Source organism: Myotis nattereri (assembly GCF_964212035.1).
Source record: "Myotis nattereri genome assembly, chromosome: 10".
NCBI lineage: Eukaryota > Metazoa > Chordata > Mammalia > Chiroptera > Vespertilionidae > Myotis > Myotis nattereri.
The window spans coordinates 43,188,189-43,210,921 of NC_138085.1; the positions used below are offsets into that span (position 1 = coordinate 43,188,189).

Sequence of the window (22,733 nt, forward strand, 5' to 3'; positions counted from 1 at the left end):
GCCATTTCAGAGCAGGAGTTCAGAAGATAGTTGTAATAGTGACAGTGTTGTAGAAAGGGCATGACCTTCCAAGGTAAATATTTTAAAGGAGTGGCAATAATTTGGACATAAATTCTAGTTCGCTATAAATCTCATTACCAGAAGGACGTAGATAAGTCACCATTCATGTGTGATTAAGGGGAAGATTGATGCCACACTCCTACAAAGGCAAGCTTTGAGGTCCTCTGTATGAAGGTTGTCCAGCATCATCTCGATCCTGTTGTCACCTTGACTTATTAGGGACATTTCACGTTGTTCATAATGGCGAGGGTGGTCATAAGTAAATCTTGGATTCATTCAGTACTTTCTTTTCTCTCCATAAAATGCATAGGGCTTGTTAATCAAAACCAGTTTTTAGAAAATAATGCAGACAAGATGTAGCTCGTTAGTACTCAGAATGCCTTATTTCCTGTGAGTAGGTTGCTGAAATAGGATTACTAAGAAAAGTTATTTAGTAATTTCAAACACTGATACTAGAAGAGAAAGGCTAATTTCTTGTTTTCATTTTTTGCTCCATTAGAAACAGGGATTTGCCTACTTGCCCTTAGTGTAGCTATTTATTTAACGTACTAGTATATGCTCAATTGGTCTTATTGATCATCCCTTTCATATTGGTCAGCATCATTATTACTTGTTTCCAGTAAGTAAGCATGCCTACTGCATACTGTTGGCTCTTGCTTTAGATTATGAACTCAAGAAGGTTCATGCCTATGGGTGGCGCTTCATAGAGACAGATGCTACCAGTGATTACATGATGAACGATTCCTTAAAACAATGTCTCGAAATTGCATAATAGGTTATCAGGAAACCAACAAATCATTTTCTATTGCGTTTCTAACACACGCTTGGCAACAGGAGACACAGAAAGATGAAAAAGTCATCTCATCCTCCAATCCTGGAAGATGTTATCACAGTCCAGTTAGGAAGTGAGGGCTGACTCACAGGGCTCGTTTAGAAGCAGCTCAGAACTGTGTTGTTAAACTCGAAATGATGCTACAACCCACAGGGCTTGAGCTCAGAGCACAGGGAGTTCAGGAGGCTTGCCAAGGTCAGTGAGGCATCCTGGGACAGGTCCAGGAAGCACTTGGCCGGCCTTGAAGCCACGATGAGATTTGGGGAGGTGGAGAGATGAGAGGGCATGCCAGAAGGAAAGTAAAGTGTGATCAAAGGCACAGAGGTAGGAATGAACATAATTTTATTTAGGGTGAGGGTATATAAAATGAAAATGTTGGATCACCAGCAAAGATTTTTATTAGGGTTCAGGAAATTCACAAACTTTAAGGCCAGCAATTCAGGGTCAACTGAGGCTGCCGGGTTGGATTCTATCATGCAGCATTTGTTAGATATTTATTTTGGTTGCATTTGTTCCTTTTATATACAAACAATCTCAAGCTTTATAGATACCTTTGCTAAGACCATGAATTTCAGCCACGCAGGGAAAATAAAATTGTCCTTCATACTTCCTTGGCCTACAAATGAAGCAGTTTTCCTGATGCTTGGTTGTGTGTAAAAGAGACCCAGAAATGTTTCAGTTGTCAATTATGCAAGTGCTTTTTAATTAAAAACAAAACAAAACACAGGAACAAAACATTACGCTCTCTGCTTTGGGCACTGACTAAACTAATATCTGTTTTAGCAACCACAGCAATGGCAAAAGGGTGCTAGTTATGTATAGCTTGTGGCACGGAATCTTCTTTTGGGAATATATAAATTAAATTACTAATCTTTGAATTTCCTTGGTGCCCTAATGAATAGGTGAGGAACTGGTTGCTTTGCAGAAGGAAAAATGTTTAAATGCTTTCATGTGACTTTGTCATTCTATAGGGAGCAGAGGGAAGTTGGCCTCTTGTGGGAGTACAAGCAATACAAATTATGCCGATCCCAAATAATATCCTGATTACAAGCTACATGTAATGAACCCGGGGGAGGCTATGATTTGGTGCAATCCTATCTAATAAAAGAGAAACATGGTAATTAGCCGTACCTCCGCTACCCTTCCCATTGGCTAATCAGGGTGATATGCAAATTAACTGCCAGCCTAGATGGCGGCCGGCAGCCAGGCAGCTTGAAGCGAACATGAGGCTTGCTTGCTTCAGTGATGGAGGACTCCAACGTTCCCCGCCTGCCGCTGCCGGCCTCTGAGCTTTCAGTTTGAAACATTGTTACAAATATAGAAGCTAAACAAAACCCCAGAAACCTGCTTTCAGCCAGCCGGGATCTCAGAGCTGGAGTTGAAACAGTGTTTCGATTATAGAACCCAAACAAACCAGATACCTGCTTTCAGCAGCAGAGGCCTCAGAGCTGGAGCCAAGCCTCAGAGCTAAAGCTGGCCCAGAATAAAAAAAAAAAAAGAAAAAAAGGAGCGGTTGGGAGCTTCAGTCACCTGCCAGCCTGAAAACGGCCCTCAGCCCCTCACCCAGACTGGCCAGGCACCCCAGTGGGGACCCCCACCCTGAAGGGTGTCTGACCAGCTGCAAACAGCCATCATCCCCTCATCCAGGCTGGCCAGGCACCCCAGTGGGGACCTCCACCCTGATCCAGGACACCATTCAGGGCAAACCAGCCGGCCCCCACCTGTGCACCAGGCCTCTATCCTATATAGTAAAAGGGTAATATGCCTCCCGGCACCGGGATCAGCGTGACAGGGGGCAGCGCTCAAACCCCCTGATCACCCTGCGGCTCTGTGTGTGACAGGGGGTGGGGCCACAACCTCCCTATCCACCCTGCTCTGTTCGTGACAGGGGAAGGCACCCCAACCCCCTGATCAGCCCTGCTCTGTGCCTGATAGGGGGGAGCTCCCCAACCCCCTGATCGCCCTGCGGCTCTGTGTGTGACAGGGTGCGGTGCCCCAACCCCCTGATCGGCCCTGCTCTGTGTGTGACAGGGTGTGGCGCCCCAACCCTACCCCCCTGCCCCCCCACGGGCCCTGCTCTGTGTGTGACGGGGTAGAGCCATAACCTCCCCATCGGCCCTGCCTGGAGTGTGACAGTGGCAGCGCCCCAACCCCCTGATTGGCCCTGCTCTGTGGGTGATAGAGGGTGGCTCCCAACCCCCTCCCCCCCCACGGGCTCTGCTCTGTGTGTGACGGGATAGAGCCATAACCTCCCCATCGGCCCTGCCCTGAGTGTGACAGGGTGCGGTGCCTCAAACCCCCCCCACCCCCCCGCCCCATGGGCCCTGCTCTGTGTGTGATGGGGTAGAGCCATAACCTCCCCATCAGCCCTGCCCTGAGTGTGACAGGGTGTGGCACCCCAACCCCCTGATCCGCCCTGCTCTGTGTGTGACAGGGGGCAGTGCCCCAACTCCCCTATCGGCCCTACTCTGTGAGTGACAGGGGGGAGCTCCTCAACCCCCTGATCGGCCCCGCTCTGTGCGTGACAGAGGGGAGCTCCCCAACCCCCTGATCGACCCTGCTCTGTGCGTGACAGGGTACGGAGCCCCAACCCCCCTGATGGGTTCTGCTCTGTGAGTGACAGGGGGTGGCGCCACAACCTCCCTATCGACCCTGCCTTGAGTGTGACAGGGGGTGGTGCCCCATCCCCCCAATCGGCCCTACCCTGAGCGTGACTGAGGGTGGCATCGCAACCTCCAGATCTGCCCTGCTCTGTGCATGACAGGGGGCAGCGCCCAAACTCCCCAATCAGCCCTGCTCTGAGCCCGACCAGGGGCTGCACCTAGGGATTGGGCCTGCCCTCTGCCACCTGGGAGCAGGCCTAAGCCAGCAGGTCGTTATCTCCCGAGGGTCCCAGACTGCGAGAGGGCACAGGCCGGGCTGAGGGACCCCCCCCCCCCCCCGAGTGCACAAATTTTTGTGCACCGGGCCTCTAGTGTGACTATAAAATGCCAACTAAGACAATACGGTCTGAGGCAGGCTGCTCTCACCTCCAGCTCTGTGACAGTCTAGTCCACTGAGTTAGCCAATTTTTGACCATTTAAAGAGTTGGCAATTATTTTAGTGTTGGTAGAAAGTAGATCCTCTCAGGTTCTCTGCTTTATGGTCCTGTTTCCCAAACTGTTCATCTCTTCTCTCTTCCCATCTCCCCACCTCCCACCCTCTCTCAGTCTCTTGGTCTCCCCTCTGCACCCACTTTTTGGAGTCTCTTTAAATTGTGTGTGCACTTCTTCCTACAATTGTTTCTCTTTCAGTGGAATTCACTAATTCATAATGCTCAACCCAAAAGATTCAGCTGTTTGAAACAGCCCCAATCACCCAGGAGCAGGCATTAACGGACACATTGGTCATTCACTAAAACTTGTGTACTCAGGGCATATATTTATATATTTATAAATATATAAAATAAGAATTCTTATCTCTGCATAAGAACTTGAGACACGATTGCCTGGTTATCTGATACCTGGACTCCCAGAAGCATAAACTATCAAATTAGAAAGGGAGGGTGCACCTTGAATGGAAGACACATGTATGATACCTAGAAGTGAGAGGCCAGGAGAAGCAGAACCATAAACTTTAAAAACATAGTGATCAGTAAGAAGGCCACTCTAGGAACAAACAGCCTCAAAAATGGAGGGTTTCATAGTATTTTGCCAAATTTTAGTTCATGATAGCAATGGCAGAGAGTAAGATGTAAACATTGTACAATATTTCATGACATTCATTTTGAGTGAAAAGGTTTCCACAGCAGGAAAGACCTAGGAGTAGATGGGAATGAACTCAATTTGCAGGCGTTTCCCTGGTCCCCTAGGTTAATGATCTCACTCCACGCCCCACACCCCCCCCAACCTGAGACAATGAGTTGGTCCCTCCTCCCATCCAGAACTGACTGGTGAAAACACAGTCCTTTAGATACATGTCTATTTCTCTTTTTCACCACTCCTGCCCCACCTGATAGTTTTCTTTACCTATCTTGTTTTCTATTCTGTCTTTTTTCTTTTTAATTATTTTTGTCTTTTTATTTTATTTTATTTATTTTTTCTTAGAGGGGTTTACTCTGTTGCTCTTCTCTACCATCTTGAGGTCGTCCATGTTTTGCTAACTTTTCTTCTTTTCTAATATAGACATTTAAGGCTACAAATTTCCCTCTCAGACCACTTTGGCCACATTCCACAAATTTTATGTGGCCTCTTCATAACGTTATTTCCCAATTTCCAGTATAATGTTACTTTGACTTATAAAAGATTCAGATGTGTGTTTGAAATTTCCAAACACATGAGATTTTCAATATTGATTTGCAATCAGTTTTTAGTGGACCTTTCTGGTCACAAAACATGGTCCATATGACATGGATTTTTTGGAATTTGTTGAGACTTTGACTTAAGGTCTAATACATAGCTACTTTTTGTAAATACTCAAAGTGCGTTTGAAAAGGAATTCTTTCAAGATGCAAGTTTCCTGTAGACGGGAAGCCCTGCATAGCACTCCGGGCCATCTCACAAAGGCGGCTGTAATGTGGTTGATGATCAGCTCCTACCCTGTCCGCCACTCTCCAAAGGAGAAAAGCCAGAGTTCTTATTTTCTATTGTGGATAGGGGTGGGAAGTGGAGAGGAAGTGACTGATACGTGATGTTCAGCATGCATTTCATTACTTTACTTTTGGTACAGTACAGAGTGACGGGAAAGATTTCACTGAATTTAAGATGCATTCATTGTAGGATAGCTCATTATGAGCCACTAGGAACAAACAATGTCAATTAAATTATGCTACATTATTGATTATATGAAACATATATTTCAGTGGTTAAAATGTGAAAAAAGTGTGCCTTAGATTGATGAAATAATGGTCCTTTTTTCATTAACCTTATAATTGCATTACCCCCATTTAATTCAAACAAAAATTCTGTACCCTACCTAGAACATTTTGCTGTAGCCTTATTGTGTGGCCACTAAGTCACGTGTAATTACATTATCCAAATATATTTTATTAAATTTTTGGCTGCTTGATCTATTAATTACTGAGAAAACTGTACTTAAATCTTCTCCTGTAATGGTGGATTCATCAATTTCTTGGCAATATTTGCTTCATATATGCTGAGGATATGTCATTACATGCAGACTAGAATTATAACTTCTAGGTTAACTGCTCTTTTTAACATTGTGTAATGGTCTTCTTTATACCAATAATGGTTTTGTTCAACCATAAAGTATATTTTACCTGATATTAATATAGCTACACTAGTTTTATTTTGATATTTTCCTGACATAATTTTTCTCATACTTTTATTTTCAACCTATGTCTTTATATTTTTGAATGTATATTTTATTGTAAATAGCATATAGTGGCTATTCTTTTTTTTTAAACACAATTTGTTATTCTGTGTTTTCTAACTGCTGAGTTTGGTCCATTACATTTATCTTGGTTATGGATTGTTTGGATTTAACTTTTATTTCTAAAAATAAATATTACCATCTCACTATGTGCTTATCACAGCGTTTTCTGAGGCATAGATTCAGAAAAATTGTTTTTGTTTTTGTTCTCACTTACTCTCAAAACAAGGAAATTTCAAACTTAGGGGAAACATTCTTTAAAATACTTAGCGATTAAAATACTGAAAGTCAATTGCTCAAACATCCAAGAAAAACAAATCAGCACGAATCCTCCAAAACATATTTGAAAAGATATTTTTATGCATACAAGGGTTATCAAAATAGAGATGTTGGCACACTGTTGATATTTCAGTTCATAAACAACATCTGAGAGCTGAGTTTTGCATTTTGATATTCCCGTGGTCTTTTGCTTTTCCTAATGACAGTACAAAAAACCACAGGTCATCTTGTTAAAATAATAATAAAAAAATACTAGAACATTGTAAAAAGACCTTGAATTTGGATGGCTCTACTGAGATCAGCTAATAAATAGGCGAGAATGATTTGTGAGCGGTATAACAATTGTTTGTAAACGGAAGGTTGTGCTTTGAGGTTACTTGACAACAAATTGTTCTCAGGAGGAGTTTTAAGCACCCTCTGGTCTGAAATATCATCTCCTTTGTATTAGGTGGAGGTTGGCCAATCTGAATCTCACTAAGAGAAGCCATCTCCAGTGTTCCCAACAAAAGGTTCTCATATTTATTTTCAAAATATCAAAGGTAAACTCATTTGTTACACTCTATAAGACCGATCGTATTTGCCTTACTCCTTCACTAGCATACTTTTTGTTCTAGAATTACAGACTCTCGGCATAGGAAGGAGTCTGGAAGCTTTTCTAGTTCAATTGCCTATCTGATGCATGAATGGCGTTTACATAATTCTGCCAAGTTGTCAAGTTGCCTGTGTTTGAATACAACCATGCCAGGGAGCTCCCTCCCTCCGGGAGCCATTTAGAAAGACTTGTGACTCTTGGCCTATTCTGCTCCTTGGATCTATACAGTCAAGGCAGGCGTACAAGCTTCAGGATAGCCTTTCAAATATTGAAAATGACCACTAAGTCTTTCCTCATGCCTCCAGGCTGGAGTTCCACTTCCATAGAACATCCTCTATAATCTACCACATTTGGCATTATTTCTCAATTATTCAGTTTCTCTCGGCTCTCTCTGATGTGTTCTTTTACTTAATACAATATTTGAGTGGATATTTTGCTTCACCAAGTTGAAAGGTTCCATGACTTCTTTAGACTGAGATACAAACTGCTGTTAATCCAACCAGAAGTCCGAGTCTCTTCGGGAAACACATTACTGAACTGATTCTGACAGAGCCCACACCATCCATGCAAGGAGACTCGCACCGAGTACTTACTATGTACCAGGCCCTGTGCCAACTATTTAAAGACCAGGATTTGAGCCACAATGAACTGATCCCAAAGCTCATGTTTGTTCCCACTTTTCTCCTCTGACTAAGTCTTTCCCCTGTGCTTTGCTAAGCTACATCTTTCAGAGGACAAATCACCTATAATTATAGCAATAATAAAGGCCATCCTTTTTTGAGGGCTGAGTATGAAACATTGACGAGTCACTTGTAGCCCTAGGGTTGTGGATTGGTCACATTTGGTGCAAAGTTCCCGTCAGCCCCCAAAATGTAAAAGCACACTGGGGCCTATTCCCCTTCCATGACCGAATTTATAAATCAGTGGTATCCAAACTAATGCTGGTTTGTGAATACACTTGGAACATACAAGTGCCAGATTCATCTTCCTAAGATTTTGCTTTGTGCTTTCTTTGAATGGCTTCCCATCACCCAAACTCCATCTTCTGTCATTCAAATCCTCTGCAAGGTCTGCTCCTATTTCCCCTCCATTCCAGTCTCCCCTTACTCTTCCAGGCCATGTGAAAAAGGGACAGGTGGGCGTGGGAGCAAGTTGGCCAGGAAGTGGGATAATGTTAGGGTGAAGGAATCTATAGGGGAAAGTCAGGGTGTGGGCCCTGGTCCTGTCCTCCTAGATTAGTTGTTGGGAAGGAGCTTGTCTTCTCCAAGGGTCATTTCTTAGAATTGCACCAACAGTTGAGGGAGGGTCTTTTTGGGGAAGACTTTTTGGGCTGAGCAAATCGTGAGCTGCTCATGTTATTCCTGAATGTCCAGAATGATTAGTCCAGCTCCCCTTACAAGAAGGTGAACACCTTCTTGGGTAACTGGGAAGTAATCCACTGGACCATTAAAGGGACAGCCCTGAGAATGCACTCGCTTGTGTCAATTTTCTTATCCAAAGGCTTGCGTGGAGGCTTGTGAATCTGGAACAGATGGGGGCATTTCTGGATGCCTGTGTAATATTTGTCTTTTATACCCCAAAGTGTATAATATTTACCTCTTGGAGTATACATCCTGCCTTGTAAGCTATGCTATAGGATTCTGGAGGTCAAGGCTTAGCTATTTTTTGAGTTCCTAACACTTGCCCATAGTCCTATTTAAATACATATGCGTCTTGCTCTTTGGTCCCATTTGCTAGCAGCAACCTCTTCCCTATACTTCTTTCCTTAATGAAGAGACCCACACGCTTATAGCTGTTGGCATGAATTATCCATCCCAAAGATAGCTACCTATTTTGATTGATGGACTGTTTTGCTGACCTTGGAAGAGAAATAGAAGAAAAATGCCTTCTCTGATTTCCACTTTTTCTGAAAAGCATGCAATAATTTTTTATTATGTTGGAAGGCAAGATTGCCACCTCTCAGCACAGGCTACTGGATTCACTCCCTAACAGGCTGGTGAAATTCAAGAAATTTTGGCAAGGGCAGACATGCCAACTCTCTGTTTACCTAGATAGCCTTATGACTACAAAACTGGGCTGGGTTTGTATTTTTCTAGGTTTATTTCAAAACAATCAGTAACAGAATTTAACTGGCTTACAAAACAGACCCAGGAAGTTGCCTAGGACAGAAGTTTGCAGACAGTTCTGGGATATGTCCCTGCCCTCCCTTTGCAGTCTGTCTTAGCTGCAGCCACTGTAGCCTTCACCTCTGGGCTCCAGAACACCTGCTTCTGACCAGCCCTGATCAAGGCAGTTCATGCACCCTCAGCCTTGGCTGGCCACAGTACTAGAACTTCCATAGCCTAAGTTTCTAGTATTCCAGGGTGAGCTCAGGCCATGACATTGTTCCCCAAGCTTTTCTGAGGTTACCTAGATTTATTTATTTATTTATTTATTTATTTTAGACAAAAGATGTTTATTTCCTGAATGAGGAGAAATTGTAAGTTATCATCAAAACTGCATTATGTTTACATTAAATATTAAAGAAATTCCAAAACATGGTAGATAAAGAAGGCTTTTCCAATTGATCCCAATTGTCTTGTCTCTGATCCCTGCTGTTGCCAAATCCAACCAGTTACAGCCAAAGTGGCCCAGAACATGCCTTTACCCAGGCCACACCCTTAACTAACCCCAGGACTTTCTCCATGACCCAGTTCACTTATCATGTCTTTTGTGAACTCTTCTTTGATTCCCCAGACACTCCACTTCCTGGTATCACTGGGCTGGGCATTGTTCATTTCTCTATTAAAGCACTTGCCACATTAAATTACAGATCCTTGGAGTACTTCTTTGTTTCCCATGTGTTTATATCTATGTGTTCCTTGGACTTAGCAAAATGAGTACCTTAGATTCTGTATAAGTTTCTATGGTTCTACCTAGTATCCAGCCTTGTGCTGTAGATTTTCATATACAAGGGGCCTGCCCTGAATATTGACCCGGTTGAGTGGGCTATTTGTAGATCCCTTTCTCCAGGTATGCACCCCTGACGAGGGTATGCTGCTACAGGAGCTGGTGCTGCTCTGCAGAGGTTGCTGACTACTGCCCTGCCTGGGATCACTGGCTGTCATTTCCCAATTGGGAGATTTTTTTCTTCTTAAATTATGCACAAGCTCCCCATGCTTCTTGTATGTGCATATTGGATTCCTGGCCATCTTCTCTGGAAGCCTCTACTTCAACCAGCTCAGTGTGTTTTAATCCTACTTCATCCTGGCTTTCTTCTCCTCCTACCAGCAAGTGCCATCATGGTCTCAGTATGATCCTTGAATAAGTCTATTCCTTCATTCTCTCAGTCACCAGCTATCTACTAACTACTATCCACAGGCATTGTGCCAGGTGCTGGGTTGCAATGGTGAACATGACGAGCCTTTGTTTTTCCTCCAGAAGCATATGGGCTACACTGTACATGAGAGGCAGTTAATCTTTCCATTGTCTGTGCGTTCTTTACGCCGTCTCCAGCTGTTTCCAAACTTACAACCTACCTCTGCATGGCAGCTGGAGACCCACATTCTTGTGAGACATTGGGAACTATGACGCCTTAAAAACAATGCAGATGATACTCGGGCTCACTCTTCCTGAAACAATGAGTGGAGGAAGGGAAGGAACGACTTGGACTATGGAAACGAGGCATTTGGAGAGAAAGTTTTGCAGTCTTTGTCTGGCAACACAAAAAGGGAAGGTCCCTAGACTGGACATATGGGCCAAAATTATTTTTTTAGGCAAATTCCTAGTTTTATAGCAGAAAATATGATCCAAAAGTAAGAATATAAAAGAGAGGTTTCTGATTTTAGAATCTTGGAATTCTTAAATGAATGGAATTAGGAATAAATCAAGAGAGAAAATTCATTTTTCTTAAATAGATTTTAATAATTTTTTTTCTAAACTTTGGAGGACAATTAGAGTCAGGTAAGTAGAATGATAAGAGATCTGAATGTTTATGACTTACTTGGCAGACTTACTAAAGAGCAAAATCCTGGGCTCCCTACCCAAAAAATTCTGATTCATTTGGGTTTTGCAATCTTGGTACTATTGACATTTTTGGACTAGATAATTCTTCATAATTTGTGTGTGTGTGTGTGTGTGTGTGTGTGGGGGGGGGGGGGGATTCTTCCTTGTACATTGTATGTTTTCTCTCTCTTTCAAAAATCTATAGAAAAATACCACTAGCTCAGAAAAAGAATAGTCTAAATTCATAAAAACTTGAAGGATAAAATGGTTAAAAAATCCTTGGTAAAATAGTTGGCACCATGTTCATCCCCATAGAAATAAAATCATACTCCAAAACCACAGTGAGTTGTGGCTCCTTCAGTGCACAACAAAGGACTCTCTTCTCTGAGGCTGCACTCTCATCTGCCTGACACGGTGCTTCCTCTGATAAAATGCCCACAAACGTTCTGGGCTGCCGGGAGCCGGGCCATCCTTGCTGTTTCAAGGGACCTGGCATATATGGCATACTGTTCTTAATATGTTTGCTCACCTTCTTGGCACTATGTGTTTTAACCAAGGTCATCTCTCTGAGAAAGGTTGTTTCCCCAGGTAGGGATTTTCCCCTGAAGTTAGGGAGGGAATAAAACCCCTTAACTAGGTGCCAGGTGGGTAATTAATCACTTTAACTACAAACAATAATACTTGAGCTACATAATCTTTACTCCCTGGAATGGAGATAAGAAATGCCCTAACCTTTGGAATAGAGATTGATAGGATTGGAATCAACTGGTATAAATACAGATGTAACAAGACAGAACCTAGACACAGAACCTACACACAGAACCTAGACACAGAACCTACACACAGAACCTACACACGGAACCTACACACAGAACCTAGAGACAGAAGAACTTCACTGGAGAGAACATGGCAAAAGATCCTGGACAGAACCTGGCTACAGAACTTGGCTGGAGGAACTAGACAGAACCTGGCTGAAGAACCTAGAGACAGAACCTGGCTACAGAACCTGGATAGAACATGGCAAGAGAACCTGACTAGAACCTGGTGACTGAACCTGGCTGGAGAACCTGGAGAACCTGGCTGGAGAACCTACAGAACCTGACAATAGAACCAGGCAAGAGAATCCAACCATGCTGACCAACTGAACGCTGCCTCTGTGTCATTCTTTCTTCGCCGACTCTGTCCACACCTTTGGGAACCCCTGGAACAGGATTCCCCTAGGTAAGCCCCCGCCCCCCCATTGAGAACCCCACACTCGGGATGGATAGAACTCCATCAGGGTACTGCAGATCCCCCTATAGAGGATAAGTAGGGTAAGAAGGTGGATAGTACAGAACTTAGATTGAGAAGATGTGCCATACTGAGTCCAAAGAAAGAAGACTCTGTATTGATTCTTAGATTGAGAAGATGTGCCATACTGAGTCCAAAGAAAGAAGACTCTGTATTGATCTTTAGATTAAGAAGATGTGCCATACTGAGTCTAAAGAAATAAGACTCTCTATTGATCTTTTAACACATATGCTTGCTAGCAGAGGAATTAAGGTTACTCCCAGTCAGACAGAACGTTTTATATAAGAAGTATGTCCATGCTTTTCTGAGGAAGGAAAGGTAAATGTAAAGGCATGGGGGGAGGTAGGCCCAAGGAGCCTTATCTTTAACCCCACTGCAGCCTTTCCACCCCGGGAAAGTGCAGGATTGGCAAGCTCTCCCTGGGGTGATAGATCAGGACTCAGGTAATAGCGGAAAGCGCCAATCCTACTCTTAAAATGGATACAAGAGAGCATTTGGGGTTTTTCTTTTTAATGCCTGCTTTTAAAAAATAAAAAAGGGGGAATTTGCCAGGAGCCAGTCCATCCTTGCTGTTTCAAGGGACCTGGCATATATGGCATACTGTTCTTAATATGTTTGCTCACCTTCTTGGCACTATGTGTTTTAACCAAGGTCATCTCTCTGAGAAAGGTTGTTTCCCCAGGTAGGGATTTTCCCCTGAAGTTAGGGAGGGAATAAAACCCCTCAACTAGGTGCCAGGCGGGTAATTAATCACTTTAACTACAAACAATAATACTTAAGCTACATAATCTTTACTCCCTGGAATGGAGATAAGAAATGCCCTAACCTTTGGAATAGAGATTGATAGGATTGGAATCAACTGGTATAAATACAGATGTAACAAGACAGAACCTAGACACAGAACCTAGACACAGAACCTAGACACAGAACCTACACACAGAACCTACACACGGAACCTACACACAGAACCTAGAGACAGAAGAACTTCACTGGAGAGAACATGGCAAAAGATCCTGGACAGAAACTGGCCACAGAACCTAGAGACAGAACCTAGCGAGAGAACATGGCAAAAGATCCTGGACAGAACCTGGCTACAGAACTTGGCTGGAGGAACTAGACAGAACCTGGCTGAAGAACCTAGAGACAGAACCTGGCTACAGAACCTGGATAGAACATGGCAAGAGAACCTGACTAGAACCTGGTGACTGAACCTGGCTGGAGAACCTGGACAGAACCTGGCTGGAGAACCTAGCAAGGGAACATGGCTACAGAACCTGGCTGGAGAACCTGGAGAACCTGGCTGGAGAACCTACAGAACCTGGCAATAGAACCAGGCAAGAGAACCCAACCATGCTGATCAACTGAACGCTGCCTCTGTGTCATTCCTTCTTCGCCGACTCCGTCCACACCTTTGGGGACCCCTGGACCTGCTGGGGTTGGACCCCAGCACTGGGCATGATATAATACTTTAAATAACAATAGAAAATTTCCATGTGGTAGCAATGCATCAACTTTAGTAAGCACTTGTTTTAATTCATTCGTATAAATAGTCTAAATATTCTCCTTTTGTTGCTCTTTACTTAATTCATTTACTAGGAAAAACTTTTTTCAAAATAGTGAAGAGGGAGGTGGGTTGGGGGACTGGGTGAGAGAGGTGAAGGGATTAGAAGTACAGACTAGCAGTTACAAATAGTCATGGGGATGTACAGTTCAGCATAGGGAATACAGTCAATAATATTGTAATAACTATGTATGGTGCCCCTAGACTTATGGGGGAGGGGGGTGTCACTTTTTAAGTGTCTAACCACTATGCTATACACCTGAAACTAATGTAATATTAAACTTCAAGTATAATTGGGGAAAAAATAGTGAAGAAACTGCTATCTAATCCCAGTTGGCTTAGCACCAGACCTAATTTATAGGCGTTATTTTCCTTCGCTATCCTGCAGGCAACATCTTCAAAGTTTCCCCCAGGCTGTTCGTAGCCTTATCGTGGACTCAAAAGGAAGCTTACCTCTCAATCAAGGAAACACTTCCTGTTTATAACCTAGGTTAGTAAATAGCAAAGCTTTTCATGAGACAGGCCATTCGACTTTTACTTGGCAAGAAAAGAGAATGTCGATATACTAGTGAAGAGCTACCACATAGTTCCAGTCCCTTCTATACTTTACCTTTCATCTTTGCAAAGATCATATAAGACAGGCTCTGAGATAGACTCAGGTTAACTTGCCCAAGATCACCCTGAAAAGAGGAGGGGCTAGCATTTGAAATTAGAATATTTGACTCAATATCCTATTTTCTTAATTCCTCCCTTATGCTACAATTATAGGGCAGTTCTTGTTTTGGTGCCCAGGGCTGAGATTGTTACATTTTTATTTTCGTTCAAAAGGAGTTTCTATGAATAGTGACTTTACATGGGTTCACTCAAATTTATTGGATCTTGTTACTGCTTGTAGCCAGGCTGTTTTGCATATAAGTTAGGGGAGAAAGAGAAGTTTCCTCACTGATTTACTGTTGACTTTAGAACCTCATGATTAACTTTAGATTTCTTTCCTTTCTTCAAAGATGGTGGTTCCCAAACCTGGAAACCAATACAAATCAAATCCTGATCACAGTTAACAGGGAGGTGCATCAGCTGGGCCTCATTGTTACATATGGGGGGTGATCAAGGATGTGATGTGTACATCTTAGGAGAGTGGTTGTTAACCTGAGAAATGGTCCCAGGTGAGAAGGCACCAGAGATGGGTACCAAACGAGAGGAAAAGAAAGGACTCATGGACCCTGGAAGGGATGCTCATGAACACACCCAGTCCTTGCTCAGGTTGGTTTCTCTTCAGGGGAGGGCCTCCTCCCACTTCTCCACCTGTAATTACTGTTTTTCAGATCACCACTTGGGTTTTATCTCCTCCAGGAAGCCCTGTGACTTCCTGCATTCACTCCTCCTTCCCTTCTCTGAAATGCTACCGCATTTACGCCTGGGTCGCAGTCTTGTGCTGTATGTTTTTTATAGGATTGTTAGACTCTCTTCTCCAACTGGATTTTAAGCTCCTTAAGGATAGTGACTTATAAAATGTAGTAAATAGAGCACCGGATACACAGTAGGAGTTTGAGAAATCCTTGTTGAACGATTCCCTGGGTTTTGTACACTTTGGGTGGGAAATGATAGAATTTAAAGTTTTTATCTAAAAGAAGACAACCTTTCATGAAAAATTCTTTAAAGCATGAAATTTGCTTGCTTTGTTCTTAAAAGGAAAAAATGTTTGCTATTTCCCTTAAAATGGCACCATATTAATGATCTTTCTCACCCATTGCTAGAGGCTGGGAAGAACAGGAGGCCAGTTAAGACTACGGAGATAGCTGGTTTGGCTCAGTGGATAGAGTGTTGGCCTGAGGTCTGAAGGATCCCCAGTTCGATTCTAGTCAAGGGCAGAAACCTGGGTTGCAAGGGCGCATGCTAGAGGTAACCAATCGATGTGTCTCTATCACATCGATGTTTCTCTCTGTCTCTCCCCCTCCCTTCCACTCTCTCTAAAAATCAATGGGAAAAAGTCCTTCGGTGTGGATTACAAAAAAAGAAAAAGAAAGAAAAAAAGAGAAAAGACAGGGAGGTGGGAGGTATTTAAATATGCTGGAAAAGAGGACTCTGGCTGTTTGACCACTTTCTATAGTCATGGAGCTCACCACAGTTTACCGTTTGTATAGGAATCTTTTAGCTCTTGGATGGAAAAATCTTTTTTCCTGTAAAACTTCACGGAATTTCTGCTCCTGGCAGGGGCAACAGTTATTCGTTCTGCATCTTGAAAACTGACGACATGGTTGTCCAAATGGGCACCAAATAAAGCGAGGAAAGAAAAGGCTCGACTACATATTTTAAAATTACCTTTGGTTCCAGTTGATGGACTGGGCAGGCTGCAACTGGCATTGACAAGACTAACCCTTTACTCAGACCCAGGGGATCTTTTTTGATCTAAAAACCTGTCCTCCAAACCAGCTGCTGCCCAAGAACCAAATGCAAGTCCAAGACCTCGCTTCACATCCTGGATGACCACACATCCCACCTGCTTCTCTGTTTAGCCCAGCGATGGCTTCAGTCTTGTTTATTTGAGCTTCTGTGCAGGGCCCTGCTGGGGACTGGAGCTTTATGTTTGAGTATCGGTTCCTCTGTCTGGGTGAATTTGGACATCTTGTCTGTCTCCTTTAGTCACCTGGGGTTGGTTGAGTGACAAACATGTACTTCTAAGGATACTTCTTGTCTCAGAAGAGTTCCTTTGTTATAACCGGACTCTGAAGTGAGGAGCTAATTCTTTGGGAAGGATCTCCAACCAGTTCAGTAATTTTGACTAAGCTTCTACTATGATAATAGCTAATATTTATTGGGCTCTTACTACCTGCCAGGCCTTCTGCCAAGCACTTTACACATGCTATTTCATTTCATATGGAGAGCACTGCTAGGAGATGTAGAGTATTATTATTCAAATTTTACAGATGAGAAAATTGAGGCACAAAGGGGCTAACACAACTTGGTCAAGGCCATGCAACTAGTCAACAGCAAAACTGATCTCCAGACTTTCCACCTTTCCCTCTTCAATCTTCCTCCTGTCAGCTGAGGGCAATTTCATCCTTTCAGTTACTTAGGCCAAAACCCTTTGGGGCCATTCTTTTTTTTACTTAATCCACAACCAAGAATATGCTTTTACTGATTTTTTTTTTTTTTTTTTTTTAGAGAGAGAGAGAGAGAGAGAGAAACAAAGATGTGAGAGAAACATAGATCAGTTGCTTCCCGTAGGCACCCTGACTGGGGACTGAACCTGCAATTTAGGTATGTGCTCTGACTAGGAATTGAACTTGCAACTCTTTTGGTGTATGGTATAAGGCTCCAATCAACTGAGCCACCTGGCCAGGGCTTTTAAAAAATTAATTAATTTATTTATTGAGTTTATTGGGGCGACATTGATTAACATGCAGGTTTCAAGTGTACAACTCAACAAAACATCATCTGCACACTGCATCCTGTGCCCATTGCCTGAAGTAAAGTCCCTTTCTGTCCTCATTTATCCATCCCTCTTTGCTCTCTTCCACCTCTCCCCACCCCCTTTTCCCTATAGCTACCACCATCTCTCTGTCTGTGTATGTCTCTATCTATCTATCTATCTATCTATCTATCTATCTATCTATCTATCTATCATCTTTCCACCTTCATCATCATCATCATCATCTTATTGTCTATCTATTTTTTTTTTTTGCTTAATCCACTCACCTTTTTTTTTACCCAGTGTCCCAACTCTCCTCCCTTCTGATAGCTGTCAGTCTGTTCTATATATCTATGCTTTTGTTTTTATTTTGTTTGTTAAATTATTTCAATCATTAAATTCCACATATAAGTGAGATCATATGATATTTGTCTTTCTCTGACTGGCTTATTTCACTTAGAATAACATTCTCCAGGTCCATCCATGCTGTTGCAAAAGGTAGAATTTTAATCTTTTTTATGGTTAAGTAGTATTCCACCGTATAAATGTACTGTGGCTTTTATATCCACTCATCTACTAATGGGCATTTGGGCTGTTTCTAGATCTTGGCTATTGTAAATACCACTGCAATGAACACAGGGGTGCATATATTCTTTCAAATTAGTGTTTCAGGTTTCTTTGAATATATTCCTAGAAGTAGAATCATGGGGTCAAAATACAGTTCCATTTTTAATTGTTTTGAGGAAACTCCATACCGTTACCCACAATGCCTGCACCAGTCTGCATTCCCATCAACAGTGCATGAGGGTTCCCTTTTCTCTACAACCATGCCAGCACTGTTGTTTGTTGCTTTACTGATGATAGCCATTCTGTCAGGTGTGAAGTGATATCTCATCGTGGTTTTAATTTGCATCTCTCTGATGATTAGTGACTTTGAGCATTTTTTCATGTCTCTTGGCCATCTATATGTCCTCTTTGGAGAAGTATCTATTCAGATCCTTTGCCCATTTTTTAATTGGATTGTTTGTCTTCCTTTTGTTGAGTTGTATAAGTTCTTTATATATTTTGGAAATTAACCCCTTAACAGATGTATCATTGGCAAATATGTCCTCCCATATTTTCATTTTGTTGATGGTTTCTTTTGCTGTGCAGAGGCTTTTTAGTTTGATATAGTCCCACTTGTTTATTTTTTCCCCTTTATTTCTTATGCTGAATAAAAATGGTGAAGGCAGAAATCTTTGTCTTGTTCCTGTTCTTAAGAGAAACACTTTTAGTTTTTGCTCCTTGAGTATGATGTTGGCTATACCTTGAGGTATGATCCTTCTAGTTCCACTTTGCTGAGAGCTTTTATCATATATGGGTGCTGGATTTTATTAAATGCTTTTTCTGAATCTATTGATAGGATCATGTGATTTTTATCCTTCATTTTGTTTATGTGATATACCACGTTTATTGATTTGTGACTATTGTATCAACCTTGTAACTGTGGAATAAATCCCACTTGGTCATGGTACATCTTTTAAATGTATTGTGGGATCCAGTTTGCTAACATTTTGTTAAAAATTTTAGCATCTATGTTCATCAGGGATATTGGACTATAATTTTCCTTCTTTGTAAAGTCTTCATCTGGTTTTGGAATTGGGATAATTCTGGCCTCATAAAATGAGCTTGGGAGTCTTCCCTCCTCTTGAATTTTTTGGAATAGTTCAAAAAGGATAGGTGTTAGTTCTTCTTTGAATGTTTGGTAAAATTCACTTTGGGGCCATTCTTGATTCTTCTCACTTAAGCCCTACATCCAATGCTTTGAGAAATCCATTAGCTTTATCTTAACAATATATCGGATGCTGACCTCTTCTCTTATGTCCTTTGCTCCCTCCTGAATCAAGCCAGCCTCATCTCTGGCCTGAAATATTGCCATAACCCTCCTAAGTAGTGACAGTCCTTCCATCCTTGTCTTCCCACAGGCTGGTCCAGCAGCCAGAGTGATCTTTCAAATATGAATCTGATCATGTTATACCTCTGTACAAAAGCCAAAGTTCTCACCAGACCCTCCACTCTTTTACCTCCCTGTCACCTCCCTGTCACTGTCTCTTCACTTGCTCTCTTCCAGCGACTGATCACCGGCCTTCTTGCTCTTCCTAGAACATACCAGGTGTCTGGTCTTGGGGATCTAAGCACTGTGGCTTTCTAATTGATATGTTCTTCCTCCAGTAGTCTCACAGCCAACTTCAAAGTCTCTACTCAAATGCCACCTTCTCAATATATCTCTATTTACATTATACTCACTCAAGAAGTACCAAATCCTCTTACTCTGCTCTATTTTTTTTAATAGAACATATTATCTTTTAACATAGTGTGTGATTCCTTTATTATGTTTCTTATTTATTATCTGCCTTCTTTCTCGTCACCCTCTCCACTAGGTTTCTGTCTGTTGTGTTCTCTGATGTATCCCGAGCACCTAGGGCAGTGCCCAGCATATTGTGCACAATCAATGAATATTTGTTGAGTAAATGAACGAATGGACCTGGATCTCAAATCATAGGGTGGCTATAACTTTGTTGTAGACATACAGCATTCTCAAATGAAAAAGGGAATAATGCAGAAGTGTTATGAGGTGGTGTTGATCAGAAAGCTTAGAGACATGCACCCAGATGAAGATGTAAGGTGTAAGTGTACGCTGGAATGAGTCAGGAAGGTACAGAGGGACTTTACTGGGAGTTCTTTTCATTTTGCAGTATATTAGTAAGGACACCCTTTCTTCTTGGCTTAGAGGCCCAGGACTTAAATCAGATTTATATTTACCATACTACAGGTTTGGTTGAGATGTTTCCCCTTCTCATTTCCCTGCCCACGCAACCTCAAGGTCATGGCTATTTCTCTGGTATGATCAGACAAAATGAGAAATACAGGCCCACATTGTTGGATCATTTAGAGTAGGGAGGAATCTGGAATGAAGTTGTTAGATTTGGGGTATTTTAATCATTTCCTGCAAGTTGGCAGGTTCCAAAAGGGTCAATTTCTAAAAGAATCAGGCAGGGCACACTTGAAATTTCACTGCTTGTGCACACAGTTTTCATATTTGGTCTCCAGATTTGATGTTCTACTGACAGATCCTTGAGACGTAGACATTTCTCAGACAATTCTTTGTGACAACTCTAGTCCCTTTGGTCAAGTAAAACTTTTCTGTTGCCTGTATCCATTGCACTGGCTTACACTGCTATCAGGAAAACTGGTTTGCTCCTAACATAGGCTGAAAAGTGTGTGTGTGGGAGTGGGGAGGCACGGGTTGGAAGGGAGTGCTGTCTATCACTGCCCGGCTTCCTGCTTATTAATCTTGCCTGCTCTCTCTCCTCCACCTGTGATGGTGTGAAGGACATGAACCCCAATTACTGAGGGGGTTCAAACATGTCCTTCAAAGGCCGGCCAGGAATTGATCAGAGCATCTGCCCAAGCTGACCAACAGGTCAAACTCATTCTTCTCTAAAATTATCTAAAGCAGCCGTAGGCAAACTACAGCCCGCGGGCTGGATTCGGCCGTTTGAAATGAATAAAACTAAAAAAAAAAAAAAAGACCGTACCCTTTTATGTAATGATGTTTACTTTGAATTTATATTAGTTCACACAAACACTCCATCCATGCTTTTGTTCCGGCCCTCCAGTCCAGTTTAAGAACCCATTGTGGCCCTCGAGTCAAAAAGTTTGCCCACCCCTGAAGGATAAAGCATATTTGGCTGCAGAATCTGAATATTCAGACAAAGGTCATTTGGGAAATGCTCATGCCAGGGGCTGAGATCTGTATTCAAGCTGATCACACCCAGATTGTCCTCTGATGGGCTGAACTCTTCAGACGCTGACAGTGGGCGGGAGCAACTACACAGGCCCAGGTGTTCCCAACCATAGCCTCGGGCCCAGCCCCAGACTGTTTTGATGGGTCCGGCATGAGGCCAGGGCAGCAATGCTTTTTAAAAGCTCTCCCAGTGACTTTATGTGTAGCCAGAAACCAAAGCTACCTGACAGCAGGATCCAGAGAAGGGGCATTGGAGGGACTGGCAGGGAGGACGCAGTCCCTACTGCTGCCTCCCAATCCCTGTGGCATAGGGCCTCTTCCTTGCTCTTTCCTGCTTCATCAATTTTCCATTTTCTCCTGGATTGTTTCCATAACCATATAAACAAGCTGCAATTTCTCCCATTCTAAATAAAAGACTCTCTTTATACTCTTTATACATCTTTCTTCAGTTACTGCCCCTTTTCCTGTTCCCTTTTAGTGAAAAACTCCTTCAGACAAGCTTTCTGTATATGCTGTCCAATTTCTTTCTGTGCATTTTCGCCTAAACCCAATCCATCCAGACATCTCCCCTCACTACTGCACAGACACTGGCCTGTCTTGTCATCTGGTCATGCCAGTGCCTTCAGGTCTCACCACAGTCACAGAAATGGGGAGCCTGGAGAAACCGGACACAGGGGTTCCTGACACACTCCGGGGTGCAGCATACCCCTCACCCAGCCCATAGCTGGCCTAGCAGTGTTGGGATGAAAACTCAGAGAACAGAATGCAAACCAGACAACTTTCCAGGGACATGAGAATGACAATGAAGCCTTTGGTAAAAGGACAGGTGGTGACTTACACAGTGAGTGGTGGTGATGATGACAGAGCTGGAGATGAAAGACAGGCCATCGTTCATGCTGACCTGGAGTGCGGCTTTCCTGCAAAGACAGCAAGGAACCAGAGATACTCAGCATGGGCTGCAAGGGACCGAGAACTGGACACGTTGGCCCCCTATGGGCTCTGCTCGCAACTACTCTTTGGACTGTAGTCTCTTCCCCTGGGGCCTAAGCTGTCTTCTTTGTAAAATGTGGAGCATGGTCTCTAGGGCCGTTCCCACCTCTGAAACTCCAGGGAGATGTCAGGATACACTAATCATCTGGCTGCCGTATCAAGGCAGTGCATTCAGCCCTTGTTGCATTACAGCAAATTGCATCGACTGGTCAAAGCCTGCTTCCATTTAATTTACTTGTCTCATTGTAGTAAGATGAAGGATTCTTAAAAAATGGTCCAAATCAGTGGGGCTAAAGTGACCAACCTGTAAACCTAACGTTCTGTTGTTGTTATCTGGATTCTCAGTGATTTGATTCTGGTGGGGGCGGTTTTGTTACTACTAACACAGAAGCGCAGTAATAGGTGAACAAAGTTGCCTTCTACCTCCTCATCTATATGAGACTCACTGAATCAGGAGCATGCATTTTGCAGGATGGGCACAGGGGTATTTGTGGAATCAACAGAATGAATGAATCACAGGCCAATGTTAGGCAACCAGTGTTGGAGCCTTACCATTTGAACCAATGATTTAAGGCAGAA

At 42.9% G+C, this 22,733-nt stretch overlaps 1 protein-coding gene across 1 annotated transcript in view; it reads right to left on the reverse strand.

Moving 5' to 3' along the window:
* The window catches only part of ANTXR1 (ANTXR cell adhesion molecule 1), a gene marked incomplete at its 3' end in the record, with an annotated part of 176,233 nt that overhangs the window by 51,891 nt on the left and 101,609 nt on the right, over nt 1-22,733 (reverse strand). The window contains exon 12 of the mRNA XM_081101550.1: nt 22,003-22,081. Within this exon, the coding sequence (XP_080957676.1) occupies nt 22,003-22,081 (79 nt within the window). The remainder of the gene's footprint in view (nt 1-22,002; nt 22,082-22,733) is intronic.